The sequence below is a fragment of the Cynocephalus volans genome, chromosome 4 (assembly GCF_027409185.1).
Source record: "Cynocephalus volans isolate mCynVol1 chromosome 4, mCynVol1.pri, whole genome shotgun sequence".
Classification (NCBI taxonomy): Eukaryota; Metazoa; Chordata; class Mammalia; order Dermoptera; family Cynocephalidae; genus Cynocephalus; species Cynocephalus volans.
In genome coordinates this window covers 38,919,317-38,943,300 of record NC_084463.1, presented here as the reverse complement: position 1 = coordinate 38,943,300, position 23,984 = coordinate 38,919,317, and the positions used below count along the sequence as shown (strand labels likewise).

The 23,984-nt window shown below is 44.4% G+C and overlaps 1 protein-coding gene across 9 annotated transcripts in view; it reads left to right on the top strand.

Annotated features, from left to right (window-relative positions):
- LOC134375572 (centrosomal protein of 192 kDa-like) overlaps positions 1-7,135 on the top strand; it is a 48,639-nt gene extending 41,504 nt beyond the window's left edge. For 5 of the 9 annotated variants that reach the window (XM_063094125.1, XM_063094128.1, XM_063094126.1 and 2 more), the window contains one exon: positions 6,402-7,135. In XM_063094125.1, coding sequence (XP_062950195.1) covers positions 6,402-6,803 — 402 coding nt within the window. In that variant the 3' untranslated portion in view covers positions 6,804-7,135. Of the gene's footprint in view, positions 1-2,997; positions 3,101-3,722; positions 3,895-6,401 lie in introns of all 9 variants that reach the window. The other 4 variants (XM_063094129.1, XM_063094132.1, XM_063094130.1 and 1 more) reach the window with 2 other exon arrangements.
- Positions 7,136-23,984: the final 16,849 nt, after the last annotated feature.

Sequence of the window (23,984 nt, the reverse complement as noted above, 5' to 3'; positions counted from 1 at the left end):
ACAGGGCTGAATGGTCTCACTCTCAGACCCACCTGTTTTGTTTTGTTTTTTTTAATATACTCTTAATAAAATTTATTTATGAAATGTAGATAACGTGCCATAGGGAAATACTGAATTTTCTCAGAAACTTGTCATATGGTCAGATATTATGAATGAGGACATCATGTTCACCTTTCTAAAGTGACCATGGCATTGGTGAGCTCACTCCACATGGTAAACTAGCCATGCACATGCACCCTCACCTCTCTGCCTGGAGCAAAACCATGGGACTTAGTGAGAAATGGTCAATTTATCAGAGGGTAAGTATGTTGTGTGCCAAAATTGCTGGAGAATACAATATGAGAGTGACCTTGTGTTGCTGAGTTGCTTAGCATATTTTTTTTTTGCTTCCAGACTTAGTAAAGCAAATACCAGTTGAGGTCTGTTGATCAGTGTCTGGTGTATAGTTTAATCCATGAATACTTCAGAGTCAAGGTTTAGCCTACTAGCAAGCTTGTAGTCAAGTTGTAGGCCACTCCTCACCCAATTTTACAATTTCCCAGTATGCATTTTTGTATTATATTTTTTATTGTAGTATAATTAACATATCTTAGGGGTTTCATCTGATGAGTTTTTGACACTTATGTACACCTGTGTAAACAGCACCCACCGAAATATGTAGCACATTTCCGTCGCTCCATTAACTACTCTTGCTTCTTTCTAGTCCGTTCTCCGTTCCCCACCCTGGCGCCCACTTTCTGATTTGTGTCACCATAGTTCAGTTTTGTTTTTTCCTGGATTTTATAAAAATGGAATCATGCAGTAGGTTCCTTTTTATGCTTGGCTTCTTCCACTTAACGTGTTTTTGAGATTCCTCCCTGTTGTTGCATGTATCAGTAGCTAATCACGTTTACTGCTAAGTAGCAGTCCATACATTCTCCTGTTGCACAATATGCATTTTTGTCTAAGACTAAATTTCTGGCTCTGTTTTATGGTTCTACCACTGTTTTCCCTCATCAGCTTCAAACGAACATGTCAGTCTCTTTCAGTTGACTTTCCTGGGATGTGGTAACCTCTGCATGCATGGTTTCTTTTTGCTGCTGAAGAAAGTTTTGTTTTCTGTTACCATGGATTATTGCTCGTGTTCTACTTCTTCTTGCCTTCCTTTGAGTACAGCAGTTGGCCATTAGCTGATACTCGCTTCTCTGGTCATCCATGACTGTTTTCTTTTTCCTCACGTTTATGTAAGTCTATAATAAGGGATAGTTGTTTAGGTGTGTATCTTCTGCATCACTAATTTTCTGTAGTATTAACCATGCTTTTCATTGCTGCCAATGTAGATTTTAATTTTGTATATATTTGTCTTTATTGAAATCCTTCTTAAATACTTTTTTTATTGCGATGAAATGGGTCTGAGATCTTTTCTCCTACTTTTTTTCTGGTTCCTACCAGTTCATATTTCATTTCTTCCTGATTTCTCTTCATGTCCTCTCTTCCTTCATCTGTCTCATCCTTAAAAGTTTGTATTTCTGCTTTAGGATTATTGTTCATAGAGGTGATTGCTTCATTAAGTATTTTGATATTCATGGTGAAATGTTGGTCAAAATTTCTTCTGTTCAGCGGTAACGTTTTTCTGATGATTGTACTTTACCTGGTAAATTTTGCTGCTCTTTAGCACTCCTGCTAGCTGGTCTCTTGGCTCCTAGCTAGTTTCTAGCTGGTCTGCAGAGCCAATTTAGAGATTCTAATTCCAGAGTAGCCTCTAAGTCTCTGTGTGGCCAGCACCTGGGCAGTTTTTGGATTCCTTTGAAGTCTGACCTCTTGACTGAAATTTCTCTCCTTTTATTTCCACATGTGTTCCTGCAGTTCATTTGTCGTACTTATGGTAATTTAAGCTGAGCGCATTTATTTCTGTCAGCAAAAGTTGCCAAATTAACACAACACAGTACTACAGTGACCCAGAACTTTCTTTATGCTGTTTCATGGTGTGTGTGTGTGTGTGTGTGTGTGTGTGTGTGTGTGTGTGTGTGTGTGTAGCTGTATCCATGTGCATACAGAAACCCATGTAATTGGTGCCTTAGTAAATTTTTGTGTTGCTATAACTGAATGCTACTGACTCAGTAATTTATAAAGAAAAGAAACTTATTTCGTACAGTTTTGGAGGCTAGGAAGTCAAGGTTGAGGAGCCACCTCTGCTGAGGGCCTCCTTGCTGGTGAGGACTCTGCAGATCCTGAAGCAGGGCATCACATGACAAGGGTGCTTATGACGGCTAACCTGGCTTTTATAAAAGACACACTCTTTTGATAACTAGCCCACTCCCCTGAATAACCCATTAGTCCATTCACCCACGAGGATGAGCCCTCATGACCCAATCACCTCCCAAAGGTCCCACCTCTCAACACTGCTGCATTGGGAACCAAGTTTCCAACACATGAACATTTGGAGGACACATTCAAACCACAGCAATAGTCCTGAAGCAATTTTGTTAATAATTTGTCTCCAATAGTTTGGTTAGAAACTTACTAGTATTTTGACAGTGCAGTCTTGATTTGGGGATTTTTAAAAGTCCAAAATTCAAATTTGAATTTTCTCTGCGTGTCGATTACCTAGCTGAGTATTCTGAACTTTGTGCAAAAAGAAAAAAAGGAGGGGTAAAATTCAGTCAGTTTAAGGGTTGAGCTGAAGCAAGTAGCAGAGCATTCAGTATGTGTGGAAACTGTTTCCAAAGATGGCTTGACGCTGTGTCCTATCCCCTGTGCTCTTTTGCACTGTGACTTTGGCATTTCCCCTCAAGAGGTGCAGTCTGTTTCCCCTTTCCTTGGCATCTGGGCTGGTGGGTACTGACAAAATAAGATAACACTAGTTTGGTGGGGGCAGGGGGGGGTCTCACTATTTTTTGCTTCTAATCTTTTTTTTTTGTCTTAATATATCATGAACATCTTTCTGAGCTGAAGGATAGTATTCAACAGCTTGATTTTTTTTTTTTTTTTTTTTTTGGTGGCTGCTGGCCAGTACAGGTATTGAACCCTGGACCTTGGTGTTATCAGCACTAACTGAGCTAGCTCTCAACTGAGCCAGCCTTCAACAGCATGATTTTAAAAGACTGCATAGTGTTTTATTGTATGTTTGTTTCATAATTCCCTTAACCTAGTTCCTCCTATGTGACATTTAAGATTTTCTACGTTATTGCCAATAGCTATGTGATGACATCTTTTTTGTGATATCTTTACATTTATCATTAATTTTTCTTAGGATAAATTTCTAGATGTAGAATATCTAAGTCAAGGGGCTTTTGATCTGTATCACTTAATTATCCAGCTGAAAGTTGTACCACCTTATATTCCTATCAGTGTGATATGACTGTTCCCATTTTTTGCCCTTTCTACATAATTCTTTTCTTATTCTTTGCTCTCCAAGGGCAGGAATATTTGTATGTTTTTGTTCAATGCTCTATATAAGATACTCAATAAATTTTTGAGTGGATAGCTAACATTGTATATCTACATATGGTATTTATTAATGAAAATACCATGACATTTTTCTTTTACAGTAGCTTACCAGATACTTCATTCAGTAGGAATATAATTTACAATTTTTGATAAAGTGTAAACAACGAATGCTTGGTTGAGTTATTTGCAAGATTTTGGGCAAGCAGGAATTCCCTTCCCCTCCCCACTAATGTAGATAATGTTAAGTAAAGGAATGGATAATTCCAATCATGAGATATTCTTCTCTCTTTCAGGTGTGCTGTAGAGTCTTTTGGTTCAACAGCACATCATCAGAAGCCCCCCTGTGAGAGTGAGTTGTCTCAGTTGACATATACACGTGCTAGTGTGAGCAGGCTGACCTATGTGTCTGAACAAGAGAGCACCTATCCTACCACAGCTACAGGTTATGACCCAGAGGACCATAAGGTGGGCAGGCACTTGGATTATATTTTTAGAAAGGCTTCCAGCTATAAAATGTTCCTGATATTTGATTCAGACTGAAGTTCAAACCTGTATAATTCCTTCTTACTATTTTACCTTTAAAATGAATTAGTGTGTATATAAATAGTTCTTCGTGCTGGGTGAGCACTAGAGGTACAAACATTTAGTATCTGCCCTCAAAAAGGTCTCAGTGTGGTAGAAGACACTGTGTAATGAAATATGTACTGCCTATGTGCTATGGGGATTCAGAAGGTGGAGACTGAAAATATGAGTGGGGGATGGTTCAGCAAAGGTTTGTGGGAGGGGTAATGTATTGAAGCCATATTTTGCAGGATTACTTGGAGTTAAGGAGGGTGTGGGATTGTGAGATGCATGCTGCATTTGAGACACTCCAGGAAGTTTAGGATGGCTGCAGTGAATGAAAAGTCTTGGATGTAAAATTTGGAAGTTTGAAGGCTTTTAAGCTGGACACTGACTTGATCAGTTTCAATGTTTTAAAAGATTACTCCAACAGCAGCACGACAGAGGGATTAAGCGGGGAGCAAGATTAGAATCTGGGAGATATGACATGAGACTATGGTAGTCATTCAGGCAACAGACTGTGGGCTTGGCCTAAGGTAGCTGGGGGATAGGAGAGCAGACACGAGAGGTTTATTCAGGAGAATCTAGTGTGTTATTATCTCTGTGTGTATTTTGTGAATGTGACAGAATTCATTTTTACAGTGAGCTAAGTATGACTGTTGTAGGTGTGCTGTGTAGGCCTCCTCCACTGAGCTCTAAATATATGCACTAGAGATGCTAAATATATGATGTTAGATAAAACATTATGCCTATTTCATTGAAAGTTATCTTTTTGATGTTATTTTTAGATATTGAGCCTATATATTCCTAGCATAGTGCTTAAGAGCTGAGTTAAGGAGTCAGACAACCTCTCCTCTGCTACTTCCTCAGACAGAATACTAAACCTCCCAAAACCTGTTTCTTCATCTATGAGGAAGAATTATATATGAGGGCAATGCTTGTCATCTAATAAGTCACTCCTGAGTACATATCATTTGTTATATTAACAACTGGCCAATAATCTGGTCATTGTTTGTCAGTGTCTTTGTTTCTAAAACTTTGTCCAGGAGAAATTTCCAAACCAAGTACCAAAAATAACCAGTGAGGGATAAGTGTGACTTGTGTATAAATTCCAGCCGGTCCATAATGCAGAGCTATAGATATCACCCTTCAGGTTATGCTTTATAATGAAATAAGTATGTAAACATTCATTAGTTCATACTTAAGAAAATAGAGCCATGCAAGTTTAGAAATTGAAAAAAGCTTACTACTCATGAAAATTAACATGTTCAATTCTTCAAGCGAATGCAGCAGTGAAGACAGATAATGGGAGGGGAGGGCCCAGTAGCTGCTTTGTGTTCATTCTTAACCACCTGTTGATACCATTTGAAAGCTTACTTGCCCGCACTCTGTTACACGTCCCTCTATGTAACTGAGACAAAAAAAAGAACCACTCAAAGTAACATGAATAAGGCCTGGAGGGACTGCCGCACATCGGGAGCAGCCCCGATTCAAAATCAGCCTTTCTTTTTATTGACAAGACAAGGAAGTTTCACAAGAAAAATCGGTTGATTCAGTCATCAACTGGGCATAAAAACAGGCAGTGTTACAGAAGTGACTTTTGGCTAAGTTCAGCTTTAAACTGAAACTAGTAATAGCCATAAAATTAACAATGTGACATTCCAGAATGCAATTTATAAAAAGCTAAATTGATCCACCAAACAAGCAGCTTGTCCTTAGCAAACATTTTCTTTTCCACATACTTCCTACAGCGATTTCCTTAGCATATTTAAACAGCATTCAAGCAGTTTCCTTAGCATATCTTAAGAACAATCAGTACGTTAAATAGTCAATAGTCCTTTGAGCTGGAATCAAACCAGCGACCTAAAATAATCAAAGTACACAATCCCATCCCTAAATAGTGATTAGAATTGATTAGATGGCTTTTGCCAAACTTATCGTGGACTATTTTTGTCCCCTACTCAAGGGCTATAGCCCCATGCATGAATTTACCTAAAAGTCCTATTCTAAGATCAAAGGAGAATCAAGATTTCTAACCCACTGCACACTCCTTTGTTACTAATTTATTTAGAGTTTTATCATAAAGTTTACAGGAAGAAATCTCTTAAATTTGTAAAAAATTACTTGACTGGTCTTTTATCTATGTAAAATTTTCAGATGTAACTGGTGTATACCTCCTATTTATTTTCCTCATATTATAAATCTTTTTATAAAACAATGAATGCAGATTTTCTAATGTAAGCCTGCATTTCACAAGTGCAAAACTACTTTTTTTGTGTCAACCTACTCTTTTCCAGAGGGATAAAGTAATGTAGATCTTTTTATTATATTACTTGAGACTATCAGCATGGTTTGAATTTGTTATATTCAGTTTATCTGGATTGTTTTTAAAATATTTTTGTCACATTCAGAGTGATATCACCAGTGAGTTGAGCACCACGATTATTCAAGCCAGTCCAGCTCCATCAGAGGAACAGGCTGGATTCCACAGTCCTCCGTGGCCGCTTGTGCAGAAACAGCGTGTGGAAAACCAGCTGGTTGCTGATTCTGCTTCTCTGAAGCCCGTGAGCATTCTGGGCCCCTCTCCTGAAGCAGACGCAAAGCCCTGGGGTGCCATCTACTTCCAGGGATGCCAAGGCCATCATTCCACAGAAGCTCATACAGCAAGCCTTGGTCAGCAGCACGCGAGGGCTTCTCTCCTGAAATCAGCTTTTCTTTTTTTCAGAGTTTATTGTATAGAACAAATGCAGATTTTTTTCTTTTTTTGTGCACAGCAAAATGTTACCATAACTTTCACTCTAAATAAGAAGTGAGAGCTGCCCACATTGACAATACAATTTCTGCAGTGACCAGTTTCTCTCGGTGTAATTTATTTCAGTATAAATAACATCACATCTCAATCTCATGGTGTGCTCCCAGGCCATGCTGCTGTGAGTTAAAATCTCCTCAGATGGTGGAGTAGAGGCCGAGGGACTGCCTGGCTCAGTTCTTTCAGTGTGGCCGGAGCCTCCCATCCCATGAGACGTAGGAAACCACAGAATTTAGGGCCCCCCTTCTCTGGCTTTCTCCTTTCCAGGATTTCTGGGCTGTCCAAGTCCTGTTCTTTGGTTCTTCAAGGCAACAAAGCTGCATGTTTTCTATTCGAATTCCTGCTGCCCCTGCTGGCAGGGTTGGGCTGGTCTCCCGGCTAAAAGCATCAGAAAGCAAGATGCTTCCACGCCGCGTCGCCTTCAGATGTCACTCCCTTCAGGGTGGCACCTCCTGAGCTTCATGGCCGTTGCCTGCAGGAGGAAGTGCTGGGTGGCCCTGTGGGTCACAGCACCGTGGGTGCCCAGCTGCAGCCAGGGCCTTGTGGCCCCTGGAAAGTGAGACTGTCTGTCTGAAATGCTCCCCTTATCCTGCAGGAGGAGGAGTGTTCCAACTAGAGCCTCTGAGGTAACATCACTTCATGTGTGAAATTTATTTTTTTCTCCATATTCATCCCATGGGACTGCTTTGCTCTCTGTGGCCCCCTCTCCCCTCTGCCTGGACCTCAGCCTCATGTGTGGAGAGCGCTTTCCCTCTTATACTTTGACTTGAATGATCTTTATTAGGCATTTGAAATTTCTCTGTGAAAAAGCTGGGCAGACTTTATGGCGACTTTTTAGAGCTGAGAGAACAGAGGCCCTGAGAGTCTGAGGGATCAACTGGGGGTGAGGGCTGAGGGCCCCAGGAGGTGGGCTTTTGTCCCAAGCATTGATGTTAAAAGACAGTTTCTGAGTCTTTATTAGAAGTGTAAATGGTATTTTATCAAAATACAGCCCTTTCAGAAAATTAGTAAGTTGTTTGGACTTTTGAACAGGGTATTTTCAAGTTGTATAAATCTGTACCAAGGCACCATGGAGTCTCGCTTGGTACTGGTGGTGCGTTGCACAAGGCAGATGACCTTATTGTAGCTCAGGCGAGAGGTGGACAATTGTGTCCAACATCTGAGCAGCACGAACTGGTCAGCAGAGTTGCTGGTGAATTGAAAGAATTACTGCAGCTCAGGGATCTTTGAAAACAAACCACCAACAGGGGAAACCGCTCCAGGTTACCAGGACAAGCCTAGGGAGAGGGCACCTGGCCACTAGTCCACATGCCAGATAAGCCAAGGAAGCACCCTGTGCCCGTTGTGCTTCAGAGGTGTTCACAAACGGGGCACAGTCGACATCACAACCTACACTTCAAATAAATGTGTCAATATGTATAATTGATTGTTTCAATAAAAAATAATAAATGTATCAGTTACCAAAATGTATAGTTTTTCTGCAAGACAGTGTTCAAAGTGGCTTTTAAAATTCCTTTACACATCTTATAACTTTAATTAATACAAAGTTTTCACATATAAGTTTAACACATATACTTATTATTTGCTGTGCTGTTTACTTTCTCAGCAGCAGAGATCTGTGGTTCGTGTCACTGCTCGGTCCTTAGCAGTCTCCCTGTGTGGCTGCAGTGGCAGTCCCTCAGGTATCAAGCAAAGTCACCACTAAAGGGTGAGCCACTCTGTCTTTGGGTTTGCATGCTCTCATGGCATTCTAAATTATTTGCAAAGAATATGTTTTAAGTTTTAATAAATTTAAGTTCAAGTAGGGTAAGAGAATTGAGTCTATAGGAAGTGTTTTTTGTGCTCTCCTTTGTTTAGAGATTAATACCATCTCCCTGACTGGAATGGGTTTAAAATGGAACTGATTTCATTATCATGTTATAATTCGTTAGCATTCATTATTAATTAGAATTTGTTAGTGCCTTTAGTGTACGAGTCTATTGACCAAGCCACATAGAAGGACATAATATGTGATATTATTAAAACTTCCAATTGTTTATAAATGCCATGGACAGATTTGTTTGCAGGTTTAGATAACTTATTATCTGTCCCTGAAAGTGTGAGGTTGGTTTGAGAATGACAAGCTTAGCCTGGGACCTGCTCCAGACGCCCAGGGCTATGGCCCAGGTTGGTGTAAGACCCCTCTGTGCCGTTCACTTGGCTTAGCAGGTGCTTCTGAGAGCATGCATGGTGGCACCTCTCACCCCTCCCCACCAGGTGCTTGCTCTGCTGCTGCCCCAGTGGACCCCTCACCAGCTACAGGTCCATCTTTCATTGAGTTCTTATATCAAGCCTATATCCAAAAAAAATTTTGAGATGCCCAAAAAAATGTTTGAGATGCTTTACAATATTAAGACACGTAGGCAAATGGGCTGCCAGGGTCAAATGTGTCCCCTAAAAGTTCATGTATTGGAAACTTGACTCCCATTATTACAGTGTTAAGAGGGTGGAAATCCAGTTATGGTATTAGAAAGAAAGGTGAGGCCTTCAATAGGTGAATCTTGTGAGCACTGTGCCCTTACAATTGGGTTGATCCACTCATGGAGTAGCAGGCGTGGTTCTGATGGCTTTATAAAAAGACGGGGTGAGCAGGTCAGCTCTCTCTTGCTCAGCCCATTCTCACATGTGACACCTGGTCACCATGGGACCTTGTACAGAAGAAGGTCCTCAACAGGTGTAATCCCTGGATCTTGGACTTCCAGCCTCCAAAACTGTAAGAAATAAATTTTGTTTCTTTATAAATTTATAAGTTACCCAGTTTCTGGTATTCTGTTATAAGCAACAGAAATGGACTAACTTAGTAAGCACTCTCAGACAAAAGGAGTCCAGAAATATTTTAGAAAGAGGGGATACAAATATTCCAGGCCCCTATCATGGGATCTTTATCACTTTTTTAGGGGGGAGTTACTTGTTAGTTTTGACAGCTTTATTAAGATATAATTGATATTCAATTAATTGCACATATTTACAGTATACAAATTGATGAGTTCTGACATGTGTATATACTCATGAGACCATCACCACAATCAAAGTAGTGAACACAACCATAGACCACTATCAACTCACAGCTGTTACTATCAGACAGCTCTTGAGGGAAGATGGAAAAGAGGATAATTTTCTGGACAGAAGAAACACCTGAGCAAGGTAAGTAGCATGTGGAGAAAGAAGTACTACGAAGTACTAGCCACCAGAGAGATGCAGATCAGAGTCCCAGTGAGCTACCACTCCCTGCCCACTAGCATGGCTAAAGTGAAAAAGTCAGATAATTGTGGAATATACTAAAAAGCATATGTACTTCACAGGGCCTGGTTTTCCAAAGCCTTGCAGTTTCAAATATTGACCTTGCGGAAGACTGGAAATTTCCCTGAGGCTACAAGTCTCTGTTGCAAGATAAGGATTTGTGGCACAGCAGGTTGCTGGCTCAAAAAACAGACTAGTTACTGATTGTTATGTAAAGATACTGAGAAATTGCCATAGGAAGGATTGTTTGCTAAGATCAAACTGTTGTTGATAGGACCACTGAATTGTCTACTGGAATGTCATCTGGCTTGTTTCACTGAAAGTTACCAGCCTATACAGTTAAACTATAACCCCACCTTTGTCTCTTCCTGTAACTTCCTGGTCTGGAAAATAAATGCAGGAAGAGAACCCCAATTCGGTGTTAATTTCCCAAGGAAGGGATGGCTCTCGCTTGAACGTCCCAAAGGGAGATTAGCCACTTCAGGGCCTCTCACTGCTCAGAAGAGATGGGCTTTGAGTAATCCTTTGCATCTCCATCACCCAGGGGAAGTGGGATGACAAATCCTTGTGGGGCAAAGCAATGCAAAGCAACAAAATGGTGCCCCATGTGGGACATTCTCCACAGATTGGAGACTGACCTGCCAAGCATTAGAGAGGAATAGGACATCCGATTCATCCCACAGCAAGGGAGTCCCTAATAAGGGAAACGCATCTCAGTAAGGGAATCACAGGTGGCTTTCGATTAGTGGTTGCACGCCTGCGGCAGGTCAAAGTTAGGCTTTTTCAACCCCGGAGATATTTTTTCATTTTCTTTACTTTTAAAATATGGATAATTCATTAACAGAAGGGGAGACTGAACATACATTACAACTCCAATGTCTCCTTAAAGCAGCAGCCTGTAAGTAACTGAATGGCAGCTTGTAAAACTGTTAGTGGATATTAATCAACCCATGTCCCATTTCTGTTTCTTCTAACAGAATACCTGAAACTAGGTAATTTATAAAGAAATGAAATTTATTTCTTATAGTTTTGGATGCTAGGAAGTCCACAGTCCATGGGGCGTATTTGGTGGGGGCCTTCTTCTGGGTGGTGACTCTCGACAGGGTCCTGTGGCAACCAGAATACCCTGTGGCAACATGGCATGAGCTCTCTCATGTGCTCCTTGTAAAGCCCCCAGTCCACACCCATGATAATTGTCACTCCATGGATGGATTAACCCATTCACGGGGCACAGTCCTCGTGATCCAATCACCTCTCAAAGGCCCCACCTTTCAAATATCATGTCTGATTTCCCACCCTCGTAACACTGTCACAGTGGGACCAAGTTCCTGACACATGAGCTCTGGGGGACACATTTGACTCACAGCAGCACCCTTTTTTGCCAGGCTTTTTTTCATGCAGCACAATGAAGATTCATCTCTGTTGTGTATGTCAATAAGTCATTATTTTTTTGCTGAGTAGAAGTTGTCCATCATATCGATATACCACAGTTAGTTCATCCATTCAACTGCTCATGGGTATTTGCATTGTTTCCGTTTTGGGACTATTCCAATACAGCTTCTATGAACATTTGTGTACGTGTCTTTTTATGGATGTATATTTCCTTTTCTCTTGGGATACCTAGGGATGGAATGACTAGATCATGTGGTAAGTATATGCTTAACATTTTAAGAAATTGCCAGACTTTTCCAGAGTGGTTGTACCATTTCACATTTCCACCAGCAGTATATGAGAGCACAACCGGAATTGGAACTTGACTGACCAAAATTCCAAGACCTTGAGAGTAACTGTCACTCCTGAGGTGGGAATGACTAGTGGCTCAGTACTTTGTTTTTGCTTTTTCTTTTCTCATTACACAACGTAAACATTTTTTGTGGCCTTTTACCAATTTCTCCTTAACCCCCCTCTTCCTCCCCCTTTTCCAAGCAACTGGGTACTTTGAACCAGCAATCTCTGCATGTGCTCCCCTGAACCCTCTGCACCTGTTCACCTGAACCTCTACACCTGCTCCCCTGGACCCTCTGCACCTGCTCCCCTGAGCCCAATGCACATGCCCCCTAAACCTGCACATACTCCCCTGAACTGTTTGCATCTGCTCCCCCGAATCCTCTGCACCTGCTCCTGGAACCCTTTTGCACTTACTCACCTGCACTCACTTCTGCTAAAATCAAACAACTGCAGCCGCTTTGGAGAAGATGATTCCCCCTTTCTCATGTGTCTTTCTTATAGCTTTGGTGGCAACTTTTGCTCCTGTCACTATGTACTAGCAAATAATAAAGCAAATGAACAGGTAGCAAATAAAATTGAGTTAAAATTAGTTCATCTTTATTAGGACATTTTGTTATTTTCCTTTAATGTAAGCTTATGATTATGACTTTACATTTCACACATAAAATGTATTGACCTTTAAAGGCATTCTGCACAGAGTGCCACAATTTCCTACCTGTGCTCAGAGGTGTACACAGGAAGCCACTGATGGGTTCTGGGGCACTGGGAGCCAGGGACATGGAGATAGCACAGATGCCTTAGTCACTGTCTTAGAGCAGCAAGTTGGTGCCTGCAAGTGTCCTGCCTGGCTTACGTACTTGAAGTAAAAAACAAATACATACAATTCCTGTTTTCATCATTTATTGGAAAGGCAGATGGCAAAAAATAAAATAAATAGGAGTTGGTGTACATGAAATTAATTACAATGTAAGAGGGACAGGAAAATAAAGAGATGAAATAGAAGAATTAGACAAGATGCTATTATTGTTAGGGTGACCATACGATTTTTTTCCAAACCAGCATAATTTTTAGAAACTTTTAATTTTGATGTAATTGTACATTCGCACACAGTTGCAAGAATTATCACAGAGAATTCCAGTTTCCCCAACAGGAACATCCTGCTTACCCAGAACACCACCACAGCAGGGTCACCAACAATACACTGCACCAGCGCTACTCAGATCTCACTAGTTTTATATCGCATGTGACAATTTTGAGAGTGTAAGAAAGCACGATTACAATTTTGCCTAGATGGTGGATGTGAACTGTGATTGTCCTGGGCAAATGCGCCCAGGGTCTGCCTTGTTTTTTCTAGGCTTTTACAGAACCTGTTCAGGGAGATAGAAAGTTCCTGCCATGAAGGCTTTCAGTCTACCTGGAGGGACACTCGGGAATTCCGACAACTCCCTACAGATACTAGAGATGAGGGGCGTGGAAGGGACGGACCCTACTTGACAGGCGGGAAGAGCCGGTGAGTTCTCGGCCGGGAGGCCGCCGAGCGCAGCTCCAGGTAGGACGCACCTGTGCAGCGGCGGGGCCAGACTGCGCACGACGGAATCGGGCCCCACTCGCTTCCCGTGCGGCTTCGGGCAGGGTGCCGGGCCCTCTGCGCCCAGCTCCAGGGACGGAGTGAGCGCCAGGGAACGCCTGCTCACGCCAGGATGCGAGAGGGGGCAGCTGGCTCGTCACGCGTGGGGGCGACCGTAGCATTTAACTTGGGGTGTTGGGAGCCCACGCAGGAGGACAGGCAGCAGGCGGCTGGGGACATCGGTCAGGGGTCGGGGCGGAGCTGTGCCCGAGCTTGAGACATAGCCGAGGTGGCCCGCTGAAGTTAGGTGCGAAGAGGACGCAGCGCCGGGGACAGGCCGTTTTCCGAGGGGACAGGAAGGGTCGGGGAAGGCTGAGTGGCCCCGTGAGTTCTCCAGGAAGCGGCTCCGACCGAGGCGGGTGCGCCGGGGGGCGCGGGAGGCGTCGCGGGCGTGGCGGCAGGTGGCGGATGTGGGAGACGTGCGGCCTCTCCCGCGGGGGGTCTGGGTGCGCCCCGGGTCCCCACAGCGCGGCGCGGCCAGGTCACCGGGGGCGCCGGGAGCGGGGCTTCGGGCCTCGGCCCGGCGGGGTTGGGCCCCGCGCAGCCCCCGTGCGCCGCGCCCTCGGCCGCCCGCCGGCTGGTTCGCTCGCGGAGCCGGGACCGGGGAGCCGAGGGCCGGACTCCCTGGCAGCAGAGGCCCGCGACCGCCTAACGCCGCCGCCAGCCGCCGCGGCATCGGGCACCCCGCGCCTCCTCGCGGGCCTCAGCTTCCTGGGCTGTGACCTGGCCGTGGGTGATGAGTGTCCCCTACCCGTGCAGCTGTCGCGCGTCCGCTGAGATCACGGAAGCAAAGCATCAGCCACGGGAAGCGTCCTGGGGACATCTGCTGTCACTGCACTTGCTGTGGCTTTAGGCAGAGCCGTCGGCGGAAAGTCCAGCTAGAGCTGAGCGGCTGGGTTTGGGGTCAAGATCAGCGGTCCCCGCCCGCACCGTTCTCGCCCAGGGTCCCTGACCTCCCCCTCAGACAACGAGCATGCCAAGGGCATAGGCTTTCCAGCGACACTGGCCCACCCAGTCGGCAGCAGCAGCTGCACAGGAGTCCTGTCCCGGCCACGGGGCTCTGGGGGTGACAGCCACGGCCACTCTGCAGCTGCCACATGCAGTGCGTCCACTGGCCGTGGGCCGGCAGCTGGCTGAAGGTCAGATGTGCGCTCAGCTCTCAGATGACAGCCCGGACCGGCGGGGTCCCTGTCACAGTGAGGAGACGCCGCCTCCACCTCCTGGCCTGGGACTGCAGGCCGCTGTGAGGGCAGGGGCCTGTGGGCACGGCCACAGCAAAGGGGCAGCGTGGGGACAGTCGAGTGCAACCTGCGGCGTCCCCTCTCTGAGCTCAGTCCTAAACACAGACACTTGGGGCGGGAAGAACCCGAGCCCCGCCCCTTCCGTGGGACACTTGGGGACCGCTCCGCCCATCCCTCTGCACGGGCGGCCAGCTTTTATTCATTTTTTGTATCCACGGGGCCTGGCGCAGCAGGTGGCTGATAAATCCCTGCTGAATGAAGAAGCCACGCCGGGTCCCCGGTGACCTGGAGTCTCCTCCTGGCGCAGCCAGACTAAGGACGCGGCGCCCTGAGCAGCCGGCTGGTCTCGGTGACGCACCTTCTGTAGGGCTCACCTTACGCCCGGGCGTCTCACCAGCTGGGGACACTGGCCGTTAAAAAAAATCAGTCTGTTCAAAACTGCGTGCCCGTCTTTCCTTTGCCACAACTGTCACGCGTGCTGCCGGTTTCTCATGAAATAAGGCCGTGATAAAAGCTCTATGGCGTGTTTATTGATTAGCACGCGTGAGGCATCGTGCAGGGGCCACCGCTCCTGAAGGCGCAGTGCAGGAGGAACCGCGGTCACTCATCCTTACCTGTGCGTGTAAACAAAGGCACACGGCGTGACCTGCAGGCAAAAGCCCGCCAGAGGAAGGAAGAAGAGATCCAATGAGATACAGGAGCAACACCACTTTCCAACTTATGCTTTGAGCTAAGAAAATTCCCTTTTTTATAACACAACTCTTCATAAAATGCAGGAGTAGTGATGAAATGCCAAATGTAAATACCATGGTAGACATAGTGGAATGAGAACTTCCTTCATACATGTGCATTACATTTTGTGAATTGTATGTAATACGTGTTTTCTTCTTTGTATTTATATCTCTTCAATAATTATTACCTAGCTTAAGGATGTGAGTTACATAAAAGGTGGAACCTAATTTCTAAATCTTTTCAGCTCACTTCTTAGACTTAAGAGAAATGTTTTTTGTTTTGCTACTGAAGTGTTCTCCAGAAGTGAGCCCCAGAGGAGACTACGTCCCCACCTGCCACTTTGCGGGACCAGCGTGGTCCCTTACATGTAAGGACCCCAGGTGTGGAGCCCAGTGGGGATCTGGGAAATTGTGCATCCATCGAGCAGGTTTGGAGGGGAAAGTGCTGAAAAAACATTTTAGAATCATATTAGTCTCAAAATTAAATTAACTGTCAGACATTTCCCCTGGTTCTGATTAATGGAATAATGTTCTAGAAATTTACTCTAAAGATACACACGTAAAAATACGAAAAGACTTGGGTACAAGGTTATTCACTGTGGCATAATTTGTAATTGCAAAAGATGTCCATCAGCAGGGACCTGCTGTGTAAACCAGGTCCACCCACTGTGGGGACAGGCCCTGAAGAGAGGCGGGACCACAGTGCCCAGATCTGATGCAGGCAGTGCCTGGATACGTGGTCAAGTGGGAAAATAAGATGCAGGACGGTGTAGAAGCTGTGCACATTTTTGATAAGAAATGTAGAGAAACATGAGTGTGTCCTAGGAACTTGCTTGTAGTATCTGTAAGTAGGAACGCCACAGAATAAACCAAAACTCCAGGGGAAGGAAGGGACAGAAGGAAGAGGCTGAGGATGGGGACTAGACTTGCATGGCATAAAGTCTTGACTGTAGGGTCATGTAAACACCTTATGTATATATATTTAAATGCAAAAAAGCAAAGACAACCCCTAAAAATTAAAAAAACTAAATGAATGAAGCTGTTTGATTGGTAACCTATTGGCCCAGAGAAAACAGTTATATTAAGAGACTTTATTTATTTATTTTCCTTTTTAAAAAAAAATTATTATTATTTTACATTCTCAAATGTTGTTGTGGAGCAGTTGTGGGGAGGGGGAAAGGGAAAAGGAGAGAGGGATAGGGTGGGAAGAGGATGAAGGAGGGGGCATGGTTGAGGCCTGTGGCAACCCCTCACTCTGCAGGGGAGCCCTGGGCATTTCTAGTGGTGGCTTGGTGGTTATCGCTGGGCTCGATGTAGATGTTGGGGAGTGTGGCTGAGGCCCTCAGGCTCCCCCATTCTGGCTCAGGAGCCTGGGCGCTCCCAACTCTTTTAGGTTTCATGGGTGTTCTTTGGTGGTATTAGACCTTTACTCGTTAATAACAGAATTTTTCTCTGATCTGTGGGTGTTTTGTGTTTTCTTTCAGTTCTGTGTTGGACTATTAGCCGCCCCCACCACTTAAACTCTGCACTGGAACTAATTTGTTGTCCTTTGCTTACTTCTAAGATGGGGCAACTTCCTGTGGGAACAAGCACTTGAGCCCTGTGGTTGAGCTAAATTGCTGCTTTGCTGCTGATTCTCTGGGGAAGGCTTTTTGTGCTGCTCAGGTTTTAACTGTTGACCTTGTAAGCACTTTCGGGTCTCCTGAGGTCCGGTACACCTGAGTTGTGTGGAAACTCTGGTCTGGGCCTGAGTCTTTTCAGCAAACTGCTCCCCTTGCAGTTCTATGTTCCTGACCAGTCTCCACTGAGTGGTCCTGGGCTGATCGGAGGGCAGATCAGCTGTCCATGCTGTACCCCAGTGTACCCCCAGTGGGCCCATCTTCCCCACCGCCCATACTCCATATACTTCCCATGGGACAGGTCATGAGCTGGTCCCTTGAGGTGATTCACTGACCTCTGAGTGGGTCCTTTTTTCAGTTGTTTGTGGCCCCTCTCTCCTATGTGGGTCCATGGGAACCCTGTCAGTGGTCTTGCTGGTCTGGGGGCCACCAAGGCCCTCTTCTCCCCTGTCACCTCCAAGCAACTTCATAGGAAGGGCACAGCTGCAGCTTTTGCCAGCTCCTGCTCCATGTGCTCAGCAGGTCCAGCCTGGAAGCAGCCGGGGCTCGAAATGGTCAGAGTGATCCTTTCTCTCATTGTGGCTTCTCCCTCCTTCATGAACTCCATAGGTCTCTCTTCCTCTTCCCCTGAGCTCTAGTGGCCCCAGCTTGGCAGTTGTTGATTTTTAATTGTTGTAAATTGGTTGACTGTGGGAGAGGGTGACTCTGGTGACCGTCTATTCCACCATCTTGATTCTTCACCCAGCTATATTAAGAGACTTTAGAACACGGTATTTACACTCTGCATCCTTGATGGAAAACCTTCTAATCAGCAGTGGAGCTGCAGAGAGACCTTCAACTCCATTCAGTAGTCTTATTGTTCATAGCAATATGGGATCATCAACTGATAAAACATTATATATATAACAGATAAATTATTTTTTATGTAAAATATGTAATATAAACATATATTTATGTATTTTATATTTACTAAATATATTTTTAAATTTCTACATATATATTAGGCTAAAATAAATAAGAAATTAGGTTAAGGTTGTTAGCAACCAAGAGTTTTAGAAGATTAAATATTATAATACAAAGATAAAATCAATGTATTAAGTAAAGTCCCTTTGAAGTTAAATTTAAATCAGAACTATTAGCTTGCATTCATGATTTTTAAAAAGTTCCATATTTTCAGAATATTCATTCTTCTCATCAGCACATGGATCATTCTCCAGGATAGATCACATGTTAGGTCACAAATCAAGTCTCAATAAATACAAAAAAAATTGGAATTATCCCATGTATATTCTCAGACCACAATGGATTAAAATTAGAAATCAATAACAAACAAAATTCTGAAAACTATACAAACACATGGAAATGAAACAGCATTCTACTTAATGACATATGGGTCCAAAAGAAATCAAACAGGAAATCAAAAAATTTATTGAAACTAATGAAAATAATGATACATCATACCAAAACCTGTGGGATACTGCAAAAGCAGTACCAAGGGGGAAATTTATCGCATTAAACTCTCACTTCAGAAGAATAGAAAGATGGCAACTGAACAACCTAACACTTCACCTTAAAGAACTAGGAAAACAAGAAGAATCCAAACCCAAATTTAGCAGATGGAAAGAAATCATTAAGATCAGAGCAGAACTGAATGAAATTGAAAACCAAAAAACAATACAAAAGATCAATGAATCAAAAAGTTGGTTTTTTGAAAAGATAAATAAAATGGACAAACTATTAGCACTGCTAACTAAAAAAAGGAGAAGATCCAAATAACAAAAATTAGAAATGAAAAAAGTGATATTACAACTGATACATCTGAAATACAAGGAATCATTCGAGACTACTATAAACAACTATATGCCAACAAATTTGAAAATCTGGAGGAAATGGATAAATTTCTGGACACACACAAACTACCAAAACTGAGCCAAAATGATGTAGAAAATCTGAACAGACCAATAACAATAAAGGAGATTGAAGCTGTTATCAGAAGGCTCCCAATAAAGAAAAGCCCAGGACCGTCCAGCCTTGAGCCCCACTGACTTTTTTTAACATGGGAGCATTTTAGCTGACTCCTCTTTTTTGCTCATGGCCATGTGAAATGTATGCGCAGTGAGGCCAGGCCTCTGACTTGCTGCTGCACCCCTGCACCTTGACAAGCCCGGCACACAGTAGGACTGGGATACGTATCTACTGAATGAAGGAATGGAAGGCCTTTTTTTTTTTTTTGACCGGTAAGGGGATCGCAACCCTTGGCATGGTGTGGTTCGCACCACGCTCAGCCAGTGAGCGCACCGGCCATCTCTATATAAGATCCAAACCTGCGGCCTTGGTGCTACCAGCCCTGCACTCTCTTGAGTGAGCCACGGGGCCAGCCCTGGAAGGCTCTTTTAAGGGGCCTTTGAGATCATCTGGTTTGTGTCACTCCTTTTCTAGATGATGCCTGTGGCTCAGAGAGGTAAAGTAACTTTCCCAGGTTTGTGCAGTTAGCTGGCAGCAGAGCTGAGCTTCCTGGTTCTCTTTTCTCCTTTTTCACCACCAGGGTCTTCAGTAGAATGGTAAGCTTTTAAAATATTGCTTTCTGCATCAGTAGTCTGCTTCTCAGTATCTGAATCTGTCTCCTTCCTTTAGCAGAAAAGCATGCTGGGCCTCTGGAATCCATAGCAGTTGGTCCAGGAAGCTGCTGAACGTCCTTATGGCATTGTGGGTCACATCCTTAGGCCAACCTCTTCCCTTTGAGAAATGACAATCTAAATAAACCAGGCAAAACAAAACACATCTGTTGGACAATATTTTTATGTCCTAACTTGCATTGGTTTTCTGTTGCTGAGTCACAAGTTGCCACAAGCTCAGCGACTTGACACAGCACCCAGAGAACCTCACTGTGCTGCAGGACAGAGGTCAGGCCTGGCCTCGCTGGTTCTGCTCAGGGGCTCACCTGAGGCTGCACTCACGGGGTCTGCTGGGGCAGGCTGTGATGGAGGCTTGGGCCTTCCGGCAAGCTCAGCTGGTGGAGGCAGATTCTACCTCTTCATGGCTGCAGGACTGAGGTCTACGTTTCCTGGCTGGCTGTCACTGGAGTTTTCTCTCAGCTCCTGGCCATGTGGCCCCCTCATCTTCAAAGGCAGCACTGGGAAATCCCTCACTTTGAGTCACTCTCACGCCATGAATCTATGGCTTTCTCTCCTGCCATCAGGCAGAGAAAACTGCTCTTAAAAGGCTTATGTGATCTTCAAGAAGTTTTATTGTTTCAGGGTGTATATTTAATTCTTTAATCCATTTTGAGTTGATTTTAGTGTATGGTGAGAGGTCCAGGTCTAGTTTCATTCTCCTGCATACTGATATCCAGTTCTCCCAGCACCATTTGCTGAAGAGCCAGTCTCTTCCCCAGTGTGTAGACTTGGTGCCTTTGTCAAAGATCAGACGGCTGTAGGTGTGTGGGTTGATTTCTGGATTCTATATTCTATTCCATCGATCAGTTTGTTTTTATGCCATCCTGTTTTGGTTGTCTACACAATGGAATACTACTCTGCTATAAAAAAGAATGAAATACTGCCATTTGCAACAACATGGATGGACCTAGAGAGAATTATATTAAGTGAAACGAGTCAGGCACAGACAGAGAAATACCACATGTTCTCACTTGTTTGTGGGAGCTAAAAATAAGTAAATAAATACACAAATAACCTGGGGGTGGGGGTGGGGGGAAGAAGACACAACAATTGCAATTCCTTGAATTTGATACGACAAGCGAACAGAAAGGATATTGTTAAGAGGGAGGGGGAGGGGCGGACGGAAGGAGGTTTCGGTGATGGGCCACGATAATCAACCACATTGTCTATTGACAAAATAAAATAAGATTTGGGGAAAAAAAAGGCTTATGTGATTAGGTCACGGCCCCAGGGCACCCTCCCTATTGTCAAGTCACGTAAGGTAACTGGACCACAGAGACCTACCCACTTCCGTGCGTAGATTTATGTAACAAACGTGTGTATTTTCTTCTCTCCCTCCTCCTTCATTCAGGCACATAACTTGCTTTGCACTTCAGTGTAAGCTCTTGCAAGGCATGTGGAGTGGCAGAAAACAGAAGTAGCCTGTGCGTCTTTCTTTCTGGCTTCTGATTTTCAAAATCCTAGGCTTCTAGGAGAGCTTGGGGGGATGCCTGGAGGAGGTGAAAAGGAGACAGGATTTGTGGATGAAGATAAAGTGCTTACAGAATCAGGAAAGGGAAGGGTTTTCCCATCCAGAGAACACTGAAATAGCTGTGGGCCACAAGCAGGGGGTCCTCGGCCCTTGTTCCTGGAAGAGCCTCCAGACCGGTAGCAGGTGACTGAAAAAGACTAAGAAAATGGAATCACAGGCAGCCACAAAAAGCACTTCTGTGCCTGGGGGCAGGCAGTGGCAAGTAGCTGCATCTCAGGTGGCCACATGTGGTGACAACAGACATCACAGCAGAAACATGTGCAGACTTCCCCTGGCATTCCTAGTCACCCCAGAATAGTGCCAAAATTTGGGGAGATAGTCCCAACGACTGCAGGATGGAAAATAAAATTGTTTGTTGCACATCTGGGTTTGTGGACTGGGATTCATATACTCCCTACACAAATAAAAAGATGGAATGGCATGTCAGGAAAAATATGTGAATAATGGTATATGGATGTATATTAGTCTGCTTTCGGTTGCTTATAACAAAATACCTGAAACTGGATACTCTATAAAGAAATGAAATTTATTTCTTACAGTTTTGGAGGCTGGGAAGTTCAAGGTCCAGGGGGCGCATCTGGTGAGGGCCTTCTTCTTGGTGGGGACTCTCTACAGAGTCCTGTCACAGCACAGGGCATCACACAGCAAGAATGGCAAGAGTGCTGTCATACGCTTTCCTTATAAAGCCACAAGTGCCACTCCTGTGACAACCCACTAGACCATTAACTCATTACTCCACCAGTGGGTAAATCATTCACAAGGGCACAGTCCTCACAGTCCAATCATCACTTAAAGGCCTCACCTTTCAACACTGCCACAGTCTGAGTTCCCAGCCTCTAAACACTGTTGCAATGGGCTTCAAGCTTCAGTGAGTTGTGGGGGGACATTCAATCCACAGCAAGATGTGTAGATTCAGAAGGAGCGTGTGTGTGTGTGCGTGTGTGCGTGCGCGTTTGTGTGTGTGCGTGTGCATGTGCGTGTGTGTGTGTGTGTGTGTGTGTGTGTGTTATGGGGATGGTCCTAATCATAGCAATACTAACATACATACATATATCAGTGCTGTGGTCTGAGTGTTTGTGTCCCTTCAAAATTCATGTTGAAACTTAATCCTCAGGGCAATAGTGTTGAGGCAAGGCCTCCTGGGAGGTGATTAGGTCATGAGGGCGCAGAGAAGGAGGCAAGTGTGTCTCATGGGCATGTGTGTCATGAGCTTTAGGTCCTCTTCATTCATTCCGTAGAGATGAGTTGAAACTTTCCATGTGGCAGGAGGAAGACTTGCAAGGTCTTCTTTCCTCTCTGCTATTCCCCCATTAGGAGAGGTGGCCCTACTGCTGAGTGACCCACCTTACGAAGTCCTGAAACATCCAATAAATCCACCTTCTTCAAAACTTTAAAATTTTCCTATATAACTGTATGTATATATCTATTGATATATGTATGTCACTGATTTTAAGTGTACAGCTACTGAATTTTTATATATTCATATACCTTTGCAACCACACCCAGATCAAAATATAGATGAACATGCCCCCTTCTGCCCCGGGGAGGTGCCCTTTCCCATTTAATCGGTATCCAGAGGTAACCACTGTTGTAACTTTTATCACCACCGATTAGCTTCTCCTGTTTTGGAATATCACAAGAATAAAATCGTATGTTACTATTCTTTTGTGCCTGTCTTCTGTAACTCAAGTTCCTGTGACAGTCGTCCATGTCGTGCGCCAGCAGTTTTAATTTTTTTGACCTTCTGTGTAGTCTTCCATTATACGAGTGTACCAAAATTCATAGATCCCTTTTCCACTGAAGGACATTAGGTTGTTTCCTGTTTTTTCTTTTGAATTTAACAAACAAACTGGTGTGCACATCCTTGTACTGACCTTTTGTGGACATCTGGGCTCATTTTTCTTGTGCCCTTTTGAGAGCAGAATTGCTGGGAGGGCAAGTTCTAGTGGCTGCCCGTCCGCAAGTTCTAGTGGCTGCCCGTCCTTGTTAATGTGTAGAATCATCAGTCTTTTTCATTTCAGCCATTCTAGGGGGTGAGCTGTTTCATGAACTCAACGGAAGTTGAGCACCTTTTCATGCGCTTATTGGCTGTTTAGGTATCTTCTTTTGTAAAATTTCTTTTCAAGTAATTCGCCCATTTTTTACAGAACACCCTTCCTTCAGGGTGTTATGTTCTCTTCAAAAACCCAATCTCCAGCTGAGACAGCAGGTGCATGGCTTGCTCAGAACAGCAGAACCTTCGCGAGTGACATGGAATAAAGGACTTGTTACAGGCAGTCATGGGTGCTGGTGACAAGTCTGTGGAGGGCACTGACTCTGGTGCTGGCAGGTGTGCAGGTGGGAAGAAGGACTGGCTGTCACCTGGGGGCAGCAAGAGCAAACTCACACACATGGGGACCACCTGGAGCCCATGAGGACAGATGAACCATCTGTCTTTTGTTCCTTCAACTTCAATAATGCAGGCGAGCTGTAGAAGAGGCCGGAGCCCTCTGCTCACACCCTGACCCAGGACTTGGGGACACGGGGGTCTCAGGTCAGGGAAGTGGGTGGGCTCCACAGCACCCGGAGCCCCACATGGCCCTGCAGAGGGTGATGGCCACTACTGGACTCTCTCCTTCTGAATCTCACGCAACTTTCCGTTGTGGCCGACCTGGGCTCTCAACCCCACAGGAAGGGAATTCTGGAAGTCACAGATCCAGTGTGGCTAAATTGACACAATATAAGTCACCAGAGACCCTGTCCTCATCTGGAAGG